This window comes from Mus pahari, chromosome 17, assembly GCF_900095145.1.
Source record: "Mus pahari chromosome 17, PAHARI_EIJ_v1.1, whole genome shotgun sequence".
Lineage (NCBI taxonomy): Eukaryota > Metazoa > Chordata > Mammalia > Rodentia > Muridae > Mus > Mus pahari.
The window spans coordinates 11,326,914-11,343,799 of record NC_034606.1 but is presented as its reverse complement, the minus strand read 5'-3'; the positions used below and the strand labels follow the sequence as shown (position 1 = coordinate 11,343,799).

The following is a 16,886-nucleotide window of genomic DNA, read 5'->3' as shown; positions in this document are numbered from 1 at the left end:
AAAGAAAGAAAGAAAGAAAGAAAGAAAGAAAGAAAGAAAGAAAGAAAGAAAGAAAGAAAGAAAGAAAGAAAGAATAAAAATCTTTAATTGGAGTAATTAGATGATTGTATTAACTCTGTTCATAAAATTATATGTTGATAGTTACAGTACATTGTGTGTTTTGATATATGAGTATTGGGATATTGATGTGTCCTACTTAAGTATAAAAATGATTTGGATTTAAATTCCTATTGGGCAATGATCTATTGCTATCAGTTGGTAATTTGACCTCTTTCTAATTAAATGGCATTTATTCTCTGTATGCAGCTGGTATTGACTCGAAGGTTAATTAAGTGAGAATCTAAATGTAAAGAACTTACCATTTGGTACACAGATAGCAATGGCTACTATTATTTTTAGTGAGATTCATTATCATTATAGTCTACAATATTTTAAGTAATCACTGGCTTAACAAATGTAGCTCAAGCTTTATTTCAAGAAGCATCAAAAACATTTTGGAAAATACATATACTAAGATATCATCTAAATATTCTCATTCAGTGTCTCTGCAGCAAGCCTGTGTATTTACTTCAGGTTCCAGGATAACTTGAACACATAGTCACAATCAAGAATACTTTATTAAATGCTACTGTTAGATTCATTCAGATAAGCCTTGCTTAAAAAGCATAGCAGCTGAACTGGATTTGGTCATTTCTTCACTTCAGCTTTTACCATCCTGAGGGAGTAGGAATAGGGTCCTTGTGCAAAAGAAATGATTACACAAGGCCTGGCTCACAATCAAAGAGAATAATACGCAAAGCAAATTCTGATGAAGGGGAACCAGATGAAGAGATCAAAAGTAACTATATTACATGGCTCACATTTCAACCACACAAAGGAGTCAAAGGTCTTGATGTTGCCATCAGTTCAAAACCAAGACACAAGGAAAAAAAATATATCAGTGACTATGTGGGCAATTAGAGCAAACAGCTGATGAATGAGAAGGAAGGCAGAGATGAACTGGAGGCTCTCAGAGCTGGAAGGCAAGGCAGGTGGTCAAAAGCTGAGGCAGGGCAGCAGGAGCCAGGTGATCTGTAAGTAAGGTGAGCGGAACAGGCACCAGGTCTCCCCTAAGGGAGAGCTTGATTCCAAGGCAATCTTCAGTCCCTGGCAGGAAGCTTCTTACAGACTTCCCGCGGTAGCAGGAACCAGTCTAGGCCTGTAGGTGGAAGCAAGAAAATGCATGAAAATGGAGAAGACAAGGCTAATGCAATGAGAGCAGGAATAGTATAAGATCTCTGTCACAAATGTAGGCACCCACACCAAGACTCAAAGCCACAGAGAAGTCATAGTTATTACTGAAACAAGCAAGAAATTATAACACATGCCTAAAGTATGTTACCATAACGTATACTTTAGAAGAAACGTGGAAATAGTAATTCCACGAATTCATCTGTTCATTCTGATGAAATGGCAATGACTGAATTGTTCTGATTGTCAAGTCCCCGGCAGAGTCCTTAATGAGGCAACAAGGATAAGATTCATCCCAGTATGATGCAGGACTCTTAAGATACAGTTGATACTAGGTTACAAGGAAGACTTTTCCCTGAAAGTAAAGCATTCAGTAGCTGACCATAAATAACGAGGACATAACGAGGACACTTTGGATAAATAGCATGCATGAAGACACAATGGTAGGTAGGGTCAGAATAGAATGTTTGTGGAGAAATCATTAAGTAGTGCTTCCAGATGTGTTACACAGTAGAAAAGAATGGAAAGTTCAGACTATAGACAAAAGAACATACATGGCAGGCCTTGTTAAAATTCCCAGTATTAAAGAAAAAGAAGGGACATGAAGTCAGACAGAAAAGTGGCAGAAAGGAGCCTGGAGTGAGTTAGCAGGAGAAGGGGGTGATTATGACCAAAATTCAGTGTATACAATATATGAAATTGTCAAGGAGTAAATAAATTTCTACAATGAGAAGTAAAGAATTAAATATATATGGATTCTAAGTAGCACACATAAATTCAAACATACACATAGCATGCAAAATGGAGTGACATTTATAGTCAAAAACAAACTGGTTTAAGCATTTCACAGCATAAAATATAGACAACGAATTTCTGAGTGAAATCTATTGCACAGGCAATAGGTCCAAGATTGACAAATGGGATTATATTAAATAATAAAGCTTAAGAGCAGTAAAAGACAGAAAGCATCAACAGAATAAAAATAATGAGAGAAATATTTGACTGCTGTATTTCAGGAAGGAGATTAACATTTACACTTTACAAAGAACAGCAAAAATAAAACACCAAACAAAACTTCTAATCAATAAAAGGGCCAATTTTCAGAACAGATAGTTCTCAAAAGACAAACTACAAATAGCTAGTAAACACACTGAAAGGCGTCTAACAATGCTAACCATCAAACAAATGCAGATTAAAACCATTTTAAGATCTTAGCACATCCCTGCCAAAATGGCCAACACCAAGAAAATAGCAGCAACGGATGCTGAAGATACAGGAAGGAAAGAACTCACCCATAATCACTGTGGGTGGATGTGCAAACTTTGCAGCCACTGTGCAACTCCAAGTGGAGGGTTCTCCAAAATCTAATAACAGAACTACCATATGATAGAACTTTATCATTCTTGTGCATACACCCCAAGGGCTCTATGTCCTACCACAGAGATACTTGTAAAACCATGTTTGTTGCTATTCTTTCAAAGTAGCAAGGAAATAAAATCAGGCTAGATGCCTACCAAAGAAAATGTTAATGAAAATGTGGTACATATACACAGGGAATTTTATTTAACCATAAAGAAAAAAGAAATTCTGATAAAAGTAAATGGAACTGGAAAATATTGTATTAATTAATGAAACCAGGGCCCAGAAAGACAATTACTGTATTTTCCCATTGTATTAATTAATTAATATAACCAGAGACCAGAAAGACATATATCTCACACATATATATGGATCATAGCCCCAAACTGTTAAATGTGTACATCCAGGTGAATACAGACATGGGAAAGGTCCGGGAATCTATATAGGGACCCAAGTGACTGGTGACTAATGAAGTTTCAACGAAGGAAGAGGAGATGGCAACCTAATAAGACAAAAGGAGGAACACTGGGGTTAAAGGACACAAGGGTAAAAGAAAGGCTAGGAAATAAAGGGGAGCTGGGGGGATTAAGCAAAATGAAATACACGTGGAAACCCATTACTTTGTAAGCTAATTTTAAAAATAAGAATACTCAAGGAAGTTAGTCACCACATGCAGCTTGATGCTTATTCTAGTGAACAAGTCTAGTCTTGATTAACCCGTCCTATAATGAGTCTAATCTTGGTTAATTAACCCCTCCCAATATTACATCCTTTAAATTTTAGTGGAGGGAGTCTATCCTGGGAAAAGATTTCTACTTAGTCTTAGTGTGTTACTTGCTAATCTGAAATAGGTATCTTTGGTAATACATTAATTAGTTCTAGTTACAATTTCTCTTATCTAAAAATAAACCAAGTCTCTTAAATGCAAAAAAAAAAAAAAAAAAAAAGAAAAAGAAAAAAAAAGTAAGTTGGTTTAGACCAATGTTGAAAATACGAGGGAGTCCTTTTCTGTCATTACTTACAGCACTGCCTGCTCTGAGTCCAATTCCTCCACCATCATGTCTGCTACCTTCATCACCTCTGCTTTTACCACCTGAGGAGCAGCACCACTCCCAGCATGTCTGACATCTTCACCATCACTTCTACTTCCTCCACCAATGTTGGTACCACCATTAAATGGCTGTAGTGGAGGAACTGGAGTCAGTCCAAGGCAAAGTGACAACCTAAGGTATAGTGATCATCGGGATGGATGTTCAATAGCAACAATGAAAGGACTCATTTTAAATATAGGACACTTGATCAGGTTTACCTACTAAGGAGAGAGATAAGAAAGATACGACAACTCTACTGGTCCTAGATTAAGATGGACAAGAATATTAGAATGTCGGTATAGGAATAAACAGGGATACTGCTTTTTACAACTATAATTTCCATACCATGCCTAGCTGCAGTTCCCTACATGTATTGTATAGCTCTGTGCTTGCCTCTATGTTTTTCTATTTCGCAATACACTCTCAGCCAACAGGACCTTCTCTCTTTAATCTCAAACATATGACCTCTCATTTTTCTGTAAAACAGGACTCAGAATCTGCTTTTTCCTGGAAACCTTTTCTAGTCCCTTCTTCTAAGAGAAGTATGATGTTCTCTGGTTCTAGAGTCACCCATGGCCCACCCCAGCACTTTTCTATACTCTATTTTAGTTATTTCATCTCCAAAAAAATCTCAAAGTTCCCAGACTGCATAATGCATTCACTTATGCACTCAAAATTAATAATGATAATAATAATAAACAACTAAAATATCACCACCACCACCACCACCACCACCACCACTACTACTACTACTACCATTTTTACAAAACTACCAAAGCTAGGTTTGTAATCCTAGTATGAATGCAACCAAGTAAGAAGATTGTGAGTTCCAGATTAATCTGAGCCACACAGGAAAACTATGTCTCAAAATCAATAAAACCAACAAGATTTTATTGAACATTTTCATGTCAACAAAGGTTTAACCTACTGTTCTGTTTGGTAAATGGAAATGTTTGGAACATAGGCACATGTAATTATTTTCATACTATCTATTGCATCTATCACATTTCAATCAAAACTTTAGCATCTATGGCAGAGACTGGCCCACAGGTCCTAGAATGTCTGTCTATCCCACCTCTTTACAGAAAAGATTTGTCAATCCCAACTTTAACCAACAGATACAGAAATGGTGATTCAATCCTACCCTATAGGACTCTACTTCAGTAGGATATAGTAATAGTTAAAGCACATAAATTCTTAAGGTGAGATTTAAAACCCTGTGGGAGCATTTAGGAGAAGTACTTGATGTAAACTTTGAGACTTTAGGGATTTCTGGATGTCGCACCCATCACTCTCTAGAATATTTATGGATGTTCATGAGCCATCTTGCTGAGAAGGCAGAATTCATTTAGAACATAAAAGACTTGAGAGAAACTCTGACGCCTATGTCTGGGCCACCATTCCAAAGCACTACAGAGATCTCCATTAGTAGGATCTAAATTAAGATTCCACTTAGTTAGAATGGTCAGTTTATTGTCAAGTTAATATGTCCAAATAGCTCAGGCTATTATCCAGTTCTAAGAGATACGATTCCAAGTGGGAACTCCATATAAATAAAATAGCAACTCTGAGACTGGGGATTGACCTGAGAGGCTAGCTTTTAGAATTGCCTACAACTGGAAAATCTATATAATACATATTTCTCTTTAAAGTCTTTTCAGAATTTATTGTCAATTTTAATAACAAAGCCAGGCCTAAAAATATGACATTAATAATCCCTTGGTTTTTCTTTTTTTTTTTCAAAAACAAATTTTATTAGATATTTTCTTCATTTACATTTCAAATGCTATCCCAAAAGTTGCCTATACCCTCCCCCAGCCCTGCTCCCCAACCCAACCACTCCTGCTTCCTGGCCCTGGCATTCCCCTGTCCTGGGGCATATAATCTTCTCAAGACCAAGTGCCTCTCCTCCCAATGATGGCCAACTAGGCCATCTTCTGCTACATATGCAGCTAGAGACTCGAGCTCTGGGGGTACTGGTTAGTTCATATTATTGTTCCTCCTATAGGGTTATCTCATATACATAGATACATAAATATCGACACACATACAAATACATGGGTACACACAACCTGAAAACAAACACATGTGCCCATATAAATACATAGCCTACATGTGTCTTTGGTAAATATGTAATTAAATCTAATGCATGTATGCTTACAAATTTGTCATTATTGAAGATGGCTAGTAGGTTCTCCTAAAGTCTTGATTCAGTTCATCAGAAGGACTGCCCATGAACTCTGTCAAGGAAGCAAAAGCATGAGGCCATCTTTGAGCTAATAAAGAATAGCATTAATAGTTTCTTGCTTCTCTGGCAGTATCTTATTTGGATACAGGGGATGGAGTTAATATATTTGTTATCCTGCCCTTAGAAACTCCATATGCTGACAGACTTTTTAAGTATACTCCAAATCTCACAGGTAATGGGTTAGTGACTGGCTTTCCCAAGAACTGAAGCACAGATCTGCAAATAAAGGATGAGATTTCTCCAAGGAAGTCTCGCTGGAGGAACAAACCACTCTTAAGGGAAGGCTCCATGCCCAGCAGTAGATGAACAGCAAAAAATGAACTCTATCATGAGGGTCTTTGTCTCATAACACTGATCCAGGGCATTTTTCCTTTTCTTACCTTGCAGGTCCTTTGTGTATTCATATTATGGCTTTTAGTTTTGTGTTTTTAGGGAATTCTTGTGTGGAAATATATGTGTCTCTGCATCTATATGTGTCTCCTGTACCTTTTCCTGTTTGTTTTGTCCTAGTCTGATTTTTTTCCTTTTAGCTTATTGTACTTTATCATTATTCCTTAAATGTCTGTTTAGTTTTCCAAGGAGAAAAAAAAAAAAAAGGTTTGAATCCAGATGGGAGGGGATACAGGGAGGAACTTGGAGAGGGAGGGAAAATCATGAGAATATATTGTATTAAAAAATCTATTTTCTATAATAAAAATCCATTATACTGTGTTTAGATTTTATATTAAAATATATTTTTCTATAATAAAAACAACTGAGATAGATGGAAAAGTTCTGGATGCAGATGAACTGGATGGAAAGCATAAGAATAATATCTTAGATCTACAAAGCCCTGGAGTGATTTCAGCGTGTCTTCATGGGTTTCATCTTACTGACATCCATAACTCCCTTTAAGTCTTAGCGACTCTACCATGGTCATGTATAATTTTTCCAAAGATTACCACTCTGCCAGCTTCAGGGACAGGTACCTTCCCAGGAATTTCAGGGAGCCCTCTGCTCTGAGATAACATAATATCACATTTTAAGACACGGTGAGGGAATGCGTTTTCATTAAGTACCTATTGTTTTCAAGAGAAAGTAACAAGAGTATATTAGGATTGTCTGAATACCGTTATATAATTGGAAAAACATAATGCAAGGGTTTACTGCATTCAAGTGTCAGATAGATAATGTGACACAGACAGCCATTACTTTCTGTGCCAGGCACTGTGCAAAGTAACAGAGACAGACACAAATAAGAAGAAATGCCTAATGGGAGGAACTCCCAGACAATTTTTTTTAAGTTTCTCAATTCTTAGTCTCTCTAGAAATTGCATATCCAAATTGTCCCAAGAGAAGTGTGTTAAATTTCTAATATGCTATCAGGCAGTGGGGACGCTGGAGAGGCTGAAGCAGGTGGATCTCTGTCAGTTCAATGACAACCAGGGCTACACACAGAGAAACCCTGTCTCGAAGAACTAAAAAAGAAAAACATTATTGTTTTATTTTATTTATTTTATTTACATTTCAAATGTTATCCCCTTTCCTGGTTTCCCCTCTGGAAACCCCCATCCCCTCCTCCCTCCCCCTGCTTCTGTGAGGGTGCTCCCCACATACCCAACCCCGCCTCCCCATCCTGGCAGTTTTAAACTTTAAATTTGTACACTTTGAAGCCATGACACTAGCTGAGCCTCGTTTACCACAGTTTACTTTGAGAATCTCAAAGCCAAGTAGGTCCTGGGTCTCACTCATTTTTTGGAGTCTGTATCACCTGGAGTGGCCTTTACACCTACGCCTCCATAGTAGCCACACTGAAAAAGGTTCTGGTTGTCTAGCAGCATACAACCCTTTCTGAACAACATTTATAACTATGGCTAAGCTGCACTTGAGCATGACTCGGCATCACCATGGTCACCACCCTCATCTCTTGTGTCTACAATGCAGAAACTCGCCACTGTGCTGTTCCCTCCCTCATCGGTCACCTCAGTATATTATTGGCTTGCCACACCCTGCATAAAATTATTAAAGACATTAATTCCAATTTGATGAGAGTCTGTTTCTCCTTTACATGAACCTACTGCACTGTCTGCACACGCCTTTTTAACCCAAAACTTCATAGGATGGCCAAATACGATAACAGGAAACTGTTACAATTACACAGCAGAACCAACAGTCAATAACACAATTCCCAAGTATTGATTCCCAATCTGGCTGAGTCTTCTCTGAGCTCCAGATTCAAGCTCTAAACTCCTTTGTCTGACTTGATTATTATTTGAAATGTTGTATAAACAAAGAAAAACCAGTCATTTCTCCTAACCCTATCCCCACCATAGCTATAATCATGTCTCATCTAAGGAAGCTGTCTACTTAATCATTTGGTCATTCAGGCCAAATAGCCTGGCATTCTTGACTCTTTCTCATGTAAACCACTGGTAACTCCCGTCAACCTGACATCTGGCCAGTCTGAAATATTCTCATGCCTTATCCTTGTTAGCCTTGGAGCTCCTGACTATATCTCCAACTCTAAGAACTTTAAGATACTCACTGGCTACGATGACTGCTTGCTTTTTCCATTAGGGTTTTAGATTTTAGAAGGCAGGAATCATAGTTGTCTTGTGCTTTGCTGCATTTCTGGCAATGAGCTGCTGTATAATAGTTACTCAACAAACACTGACTCGGCCACTTTCCATGGAACCATCTTTCTGACAGAATTTTTGATATTATAATTTAATTACAATATATCTCTCTTCCTTACTCTTCCTCCAAACCCTCCCAAATATCTCTTTCCAGTCTTTCTTCAAATCTGTGCCCTCCTTTTTCATTGGAAGAACCACCTTTTTTTATTATAAAATTTTCAAAAGTATTCTTAGCTGTGGGAATATCACTGAAGACAATTTATGGGTATTTGCTTCTTCACATACAAAATGAGACAAATTAAATAATGTATAAATTCCCTATCCATGCAAAAAAAACTATAACTATGTGAACCTGTGGAACTGACTAAAATTATAGAATATTCCTTTTCTATTCATTCCATTGTGTGAGGTCCCCTTGGCTTCCTTTTACTATTATGTCTGATGATATGCATGCTGTGCTAGTTCACAGAGCACTTTTATTTCTGTTGCCTCCTTTGACATTGACTCGAAACTGCCAAGACATCCTATCATTTCTACCTCATGGGTGAGAGTCTACAGACCATGAAGTTATGAGATTATTTTCAAATTCTTACATGTATCTCATTTCAGTTAACAAATCTATTATGTATAAAGCATATTATCTAGTACTTGAAGTTTTTATAATCATGATGTGCACCAGAAACTGTCCAAAATGTTATTTTTAACTAATATTAATTGCTACCTATGTGGCGCTAACCCAACACACCTTTGCAAGAGTAAGTGCTATGATGGCTAACTTTCAGGGTGAATTTGAACGGACTTAGAATCATCTAGGAACAGACATGTGAACATGTCCCTGAGGGAGTTTCCAGAAATATTTAACTAAGGGGAACTCACCCTGAATATGAGCAGCACCTTTTCATGGGCTGGGATGCAAAGACAAATAAAAAGGAGAAGGCAATCTGATAACAATTGCTCGTGTCTCTGCTTGCTAGCTGCAGTCGCAGTGTCCCCAGCCACCTCACGTGCCTACCAATGCGTACTCTCTGTTCTGCTGGTATCTTCTCAAAAGATGGGCCAGAATATATCCTCTCTCCTCTGAGTTTTCTTCTTGGGTATTTTATCATAGCAATGAGTCCTGAAAAGAACCACAAGACCAAAACTACCCTCTGGTCACCACAAGAGCACTGACTACCTATCCTACTTGTGTATTATCTTGAATAAATGATTGTCTCAGAAAGCTGCTGGAAAGAGTAGGAGTATAGAATGATTTTAAAGGTTTAACTACCTGTTAGCATCCCTGTACAGACAGGGGGAATTCCACATATTTCCACCTCTAGGTAGAATGCTACAGGAATTCAATGACTGCTGAGAGAAAATCAGTTTCCCCCACAGATGACCTCCTACATAGATTCTCCAATCTCAGCCCTAGACATATATATGTATTAAAAAAAAAAACACTAAATTGACTTAGTGGGGTGTATATACATGTACACATATATACATCTGTATGTGTGTGTATGTGTGCATGTATATACACATACATATATACCAACAATAACATCTTCATCATCATCATCATAATAATAATAATAATAATAACAAGATCATGAATTTTGGAAAGAGAGAAAGGACAGGAGTGGTCAGCTACTGTACTCATATGTGAAATGCTCAAAAATTAAAGTTAAATAAAAATAAAAATTTAGCTTCCAGGGCTGGAGAGATGGCTCAGCGGTTAAGAGCACCGATTGCTCTTCCAGAGGTTCTGAGTTGGATTCCCAGCAACCACATGGTGGCTCAGAACCATCTATAATGAGATCTGATGCCCTCTTCTGGTGTGTCTGAAGACAGCTACAGTGTACTTATATGTAATAAATAAATCTTAAGAAAAAAAAAAGATTTAGCTTCAAGTCAGGCAACAGGTATGTTATATCCTCAATTTTGAAAGACCTTTTCATATCTATGCACTATGCTGCCAAGGAATGATGAACAAACTCCTGCTGGGAAGCAATCCATCCTGGTTCCACAGTGTGATCAGTCCTGTACCCACTCTGCTGAAAAGCATTCCGACCACAATTTCCCTTCTCATCCTTCCATATCTACTCTGGATGGTCTGGTCTGGAGCACACGCACTTCCCACTCCTTCCCACTACCGCTTGCACCCAAACTCTCAGGCCCAATGTACCACACTCTGTGGTTTTAACGTTTCAGTCTTCTCTATAAGAATATAGTGATGTTTCCTTCCAAACAGGTAAAACCTATGTTGCAAGGGCCAAACTGGTTCATTTGAAACTAACCATCTGAATTTCTATTGTTCTTTTCTTCTAGCTCCACAGTGATCTTCGAAGGACTGACACGTAGTTCAAGGGACACAATATCTGACACAGACACCCTGGAAGCCTGGGATGTAGACAGAGAAAACCAAATCCCAAGGGCACAGTACAAGGAGATCCTAAACCAAGCTAATGAAGACTGTACAGGAAAACCAGCAATTTTAACCAAAACCCACACTGGGAATTTGCATCCATCTATCACAATTTGAAGGTTAAATTCAAAGGTCGGAACCTGGACAGAAGTGGAGCGGGTGGGGCAAAGTGCATCTATTAATGTCAAGATGTAAAGGGAAAGAGAGGTGGAGGGAGAGAGGCAGCACAGGTCAAGGAAGTGGGAGGGGGTTATTTAAAACGATCTATGAGCAGAATAGGGAAAATGGTGTTATCCAGAGAGTTGGGGGGATGAGATATGACAGGAATAGCCTTTCTTACAGAATGTGTCCCACAGGGACACAAATACAGAGTACATGTAAAATCAGAAAGAAATTCCCCGGCAAGTATTTAGCCAACTATGGCGGATGCCCTTGCTCCCTTAGCTTATGGGAGGAGGAACCATCACACTCGTTCTGAATAGTTTTGAAGGACTTGGACTTTTTGTTGCACTACCTGGAACTGCACTTTTGATGAAAGCAAACACCCTTCTACTAGTTTCTTCAGAATCTTACCTTTCCAGAAGAGCAGGTAGAGAAGTTGATGCTTAGTTTTCTATTTGTGCTAACAAATTGAAACACAATTTCTCGGCCGGGCGGTGGTGGCACACGCCTATAATCCCAGCACTTGGGAGGCAGAGGCAGGCAGATTTCTGAGTTCGAGGTCAGCCTGGTCTACACAGTGAGTTCCAGGGCAGCCAGGGCTACACAGAGAAACCCTGTCTCAAAAAACAAAACAAAACAAAACAAACAACAAAACAAAACAAACAAACAACAAAAAAAAGCACGATTTCTCTCCAGTCTCTTGAAGGTTTTCATCTTCTAAAACCAGCACAAATTCACTCTCCATTTCACTAGATGTTAAAGAATTTGTTATTGTTGTCAACTCTATTATCTCCTAATAGCCAGAAAGTAAATGACTATGTATGTCTCCAGATCAGAAATTAGAACAGTTAGATAGATACCTTGTTTGGAGGAAGTGGGAAAGGTAATTGGTGAACTTGGAAAGGGCTTGCAGATGCATAAATGCTTGTCCCTAGTTGGGAATGTTGTCTCCTTATGTGAACCCAAGCAGCCTTTGATGAGGGAATTTTTCCAAGGGCAGGATGTTTCAAAGGCCTCCTTAGGTTCATGCTGCGGTTTCCAGGGTTTTAGATCTCCTGCTCCGAGATCAGAATACTCCTGCCTCAGGCCCACAGACACCCCCAGGGCTTCCCTGCAGCCCTGCAATACAGATAACCCATCTCCCGCCCTAGATGGGGCTCCCCCAACTGGCGGGAAACGGAGGCACTGCAGTGCGACACCCTGCCGGGAGCTGAATCTGAAGCCCGAGCTTGTGAGCCACACAGGCCCTGGTGACAGCGGCCTGACCTTGTGTTTGTGAGCCCTAGAGCAGGACCCTAGGGGTAATCGGTCTTCTGGTCGCTAGCGTCTATGCGCCCCCACCTACCCGTACAGAGTCTCCAGCCTCCGGCGACTCTCCCCACGTGTTCCGAAGCCCCAGGTGCCGCAGCGCTGGCTCCAGAAGCCAAGAGGCCGAGGGGACCGGAGCGAGCTGGCAGCTGCTGCACCACGTGTGCTAACCGGGCTGGCGCGGGCGGAGCGGGCCGGAGCTGGCCCCTCCAGCCCCAGCGCAAACCCGTTGCCACGCGCTGTGTCGCCGGCCGGCGGCCCAGTCTAACACAAGCCTCTAGGGCATTTGGGGACACTGTCTGGACAGCGCAATGGACACGGTCTGCAAAGGAAACGGTAAGATGCACGCTTTGGTGTCAGTGTCTGCGGGCACCGCAACCAATGCCTTGGGTTCAGTGAAGGCAGAGTGGACTGCTGACTCCAGAACTTTCCCTTCCATTGAAGAAGGCACCCAGGGTGCTCTGGACAAACTCAAGGAGGTCATGGGGAATTGGACACAGAGATGCTCTCCACAGAGGGACACCAAGGTGAAAGTGCCCCTGTCTGATTGGTTATTGAAAGGATCTAACTGGAATCTGCAACAATCAGGTTGGCTAGACCAGCATGTTGGCAATCAGTGTTGCATGTCCCTTGCTTGGTGTTTCTCAGAAGCCAGGCTTGGAAACGGCGCCTTTATAAAGCGAAGGTGTCTCCAAAAGGCCTCTGGGGGATGGATGGTTCTCAAGTCTGCAGTCTTCATGTTTGTGTTTCCTAGGCGATTTTTTATAAAGATTACCCAAGGTGAAAGATTAATCTAGATTTCATTGCTATGTTATTGAAGAGGTTGAACATCTCATGATGGGTGGTGTAAACAGCTTATAATATATAGTAGAGCTGTAGAACCAACCAAACGAAGGAATATGGAAACTTCAGTTGGTGTGAAGGGAGACACCTACATCTTCAAATGAAGAACACACTTTTTTTTTCCTGGTGTGTTTATCTTTTCCAGTGCAGTAGAACCAAGTGAGAGACTCTACTGCTGACTCTCAGGATCCTTTCTAGGAGTCTTGCTTCATGACCACATAGCATGGCAATTCAACTCCTGAAGGTCTTTTTCCAGAAAAGAGCCAAACTTGAACCCAGCGCAGCTCAGAATCTGCATTTTAGACTCTGCTGTAGCAATGCCAGCTCGGTGTTTCCTGAGGTATATTTGGGGGATGGTGACTTTTCTATCCCCAAAGGAAACCCTTGGATCAAAAGAAACCAAGCAGGCTTTCTGTGCCACAATTTCTCCATGTAGCATTTGAGAGAATAGTACAACACTTGTTACTTTGAAAGCAGCATATTTTGGTTGCACTGTTTAAATGAAAATCCATGCAAAGAACACTGTTCAATCTATTTTAAGTTATATTTCATTAACCTAATGTGGACTTTATAGTTACGAACCTTAAGGTAATAAAACTAAACAACCAGATATATTAAGTGTGCCATTCTGAAAACTATTGGATTTCGATTTCATTTTATTTATTTATTTATTTATTTATTTATTGTGTGCACATGCAAATATCCTTGAGTGCATTTGTCTCCTGGAGCCTGTGTAGAGTTCCTAAGACAACTTTTAGGAGTTGGTCCTCTCCTACTACCTCATGGGTTTGGGGGTGAAGCTCTGGTTAGTGAACTTGGAGGCAAGCAACTTTACCTACAGATACATATGACAATCTCCAGACTTTCATCTTACAGATGAGCAACTGAGACTGGCCCAAAAAGTCAACAGGGGTGTGAATAATTAGCCAGTGGCAAATTTCAAACCAGCACACGCTAAAGTCCAGACATAGGCGTTTCTTTATATTTTTGTAAGTTAGTGATTTACAAAGCAGAAGTGATTTACTGAGCTTGGCTACAATGTTACAGAAAAGTGGTCAGGTGTGAGGGTAAACTCTGAGATGATGGCGTGCTTGTGGGTCTTGATTGTGATGGCGTCACAAACAAAATGACAAAAGGTCAGACCTCTAGACATACTGCACAATGTCAATTTCCTGATATGTTATGCTATAGCTCTATAAAATATAGTTGCTGGCAAAAAAAAAAAAGCTGGATGAAGGGTACATGGGGCCTCTCTCTTTCTTTTTCTACTTCCTATGAAATTATAATTATTTCACAAAAAAAGCCTTTCTTTAAAGTCATTTTACAAGTACACCAAATTCCAAATATTGTCTATTTTTATAAATACAAGTATCCACAAAACGTTTTATATACATACATGTTTGTGTGTTATAAGACGTTTACTACATACTTAAAATACTTGTTCTATAAACTAATATTTGCATACTTCTTTACTGGTGTTTTTAAAAACCAATTTTTGTATATAAGCTGTTGTATTATAGAATATACATTCTTAGGTATTAATACTCATGAAGGATACCAACATAGAGTAATTCAACAGAATCTTGGCAGTTTACTTAGTGGTATGGGGGATTTTTCCTTAATCTTGGGGGAATGGGGAGCAAATAACCTCAGAAATGCCTCCTGAGTTAAGTTAGCAGCCTGCATGTTTTCCTTTGCTAGCATATGTTTTCAATTGAGAATACTAAGGTACTGAATCTATGCAGAAATTCGTTCTTTCTTCCCCCCAACCCCATGCTCCCAGAAATAAGGCTCAGACTGAAAGAAGCTATATATAAATACCTTGCCCATATAGATAGGCTCTTCTCTCTAGATCATAGTTTAATAGAACTCATTCATTTTAATCTACATTCTGCCACAAGGCTGGTTACCTGTACTCAGGTACCATAGGTTTGCCTTATCACTTCTTCCCTGGGCAAATCTCCTGAGTCTGACTCTATCCCAGAATCCTCTCTGCCTCCCAGATGTTCCACCTTTTATTCTTTCCTTTCCTATAGGCTGTAGGATTTTGGTTTGGTTTGGTTTTGGTTATTTGGGTTTTTTGTTTGTTTGTTTGTTTGTTTATTGGCAGGTAAGACATCCAAACAGAAACAAGGTATTCTCTTTACAAGTCTATAATTTTCTGTGTCTTGGGCACCTGAATGCACAGCCACCTCCTTACAGAATTGATAGGAGGGGGCAAATTTTCTATAGAAAGAAATCATGCTCATAAATGCTTCCCTCTTTACAAAAAATCAGGAATATAAATCAAAGTTGGATTTTAATATCTACTCTTTTAAGGAGGCTCTACTTTGAAGGTTGACAACCAATGGAAGAAGCCCCACAGTATACTAATGAAATTTTAAAGCAGTCCTATAGACTATGTTCTTAACAATTCTAAACAAGTCTCCAGGGCTGGTGAGATGGCTCAGTGGGTAAGAGCACCCGACTACTCTTCCGAAGGTCCGGAGTTCAAATCCCAGTAACCACATGGTGGCTCATAACCATCCGTAACAAGATCTGATGCCCTCTTCTGGAGTGTCTGAAGACAGCTACAGTGTACTTACATATAATAAATAAATAAAATTTAAAAAAATAAAAATTAAAAAAATAAACAAGTCTCCATTATAGGCTTTCTGCACACTGAAGACAGGACACTGAGAATGTCAGTTTTACTGGTGTTCTTTATAATTTCCATGAATCCTGACTATAAGCTACTGTATTTACTTAATATTAGTTAAATACACTATGTTTTATTAGACTTTATCTATGTACTGAAATGCACAAAATATCAGTTTTTATATAATTGTAGAAAATGCATACATAACTTTAAAAGAGTTATCTAGGAATCACCTAAAATCATTGCTGTACCCCAAGTTGTACACTTGGCACACTAGGAGAAAACACATGGTTTGAGGCATGATCTAGGGGGTGATGAGAGAGGGCAACCTAGTTCTACACAACAACAGGAGAAAGTATTGATACCAAGTCACACAACTGACTCCTATGTTTCAAATGGTTTTGCAAATAGCCTGGTTGTAACTGGAGGAGTTCTGTGCTAGGACAGCCCTTTGCAGCAGTAGAAAAAAGTAAGGATCTTTCTACTAAAATTAGCTAAGAACTCATGCAGTCACAGTATATCTACTGCACCCAGTCAGAAATTCTTAGTAATAATATCGTGTGACTCTTTCCAGATGCCTTGTTGAAGAACACTCTTTCCACATGCCCCAAGATGACTGTCTATGGGCCAGCTTCATTCCCCAAATGTGTTTACTTCATTTAAAAATCAGGAAGACATTCACTTATAAAAAGCTGAAGTAAAAACCTTTAAAAATCAAAGAGAATTTGCTTTGAGAAATGCAAATTTCTAGCTTCATCAGGTCTGGCAAACTCTAGTCAGGGCACAGACTTTTCTTTCTTTTCTTTTTTTTTTTTCATGTTTCTTTTTTATTTATTTATTTATTTTTATTATTTTCTTTATTTACATTTCAAATGCTATCCCAAAAGTTCCCTATACCCTCCCCCCACCCCTGCTCCCCTACCCACCCACTCCCACTTCTTGGCCCTGGCCTTCCCCTGTGCTAGGTCATATAAAGTTTGCAAGACCA

At 39.3% G+C, this 16,886-nt stretch overlaps 1 protein-coding gene and 1 pseudogene across 5 annotated transcripts in view; one reads left to right on the top strand and one right to left on the bottom strand.

The window, feature by feature from the left end:
• The window catches only part of LOC110334638, a 120,859-nt pseudogene that overhangs the window by 75,232 nt on the left and 28,741 nt on the right, over positions 1-16,886 (bottom strand). The window lies entirely within an intron of this gene.
• The window catches only part of Sybu (syntabulin), a 104,222-nt gene continuing 99,707 nt past the window's right edge, over positions 12,372-16,886 (top strand). The window contains exon 1 of the mRNA XM_021216411.2: positions 12,372-12,753. Coding sequence (XP_021072070.1) covers positions 12,439-12,753 — 315 coding nt within the window. The 5' untranslated portion in view covers positions 12,372-12,438. The remainder of the gene's footprint in view (positions 12,754-16,886) is intronic.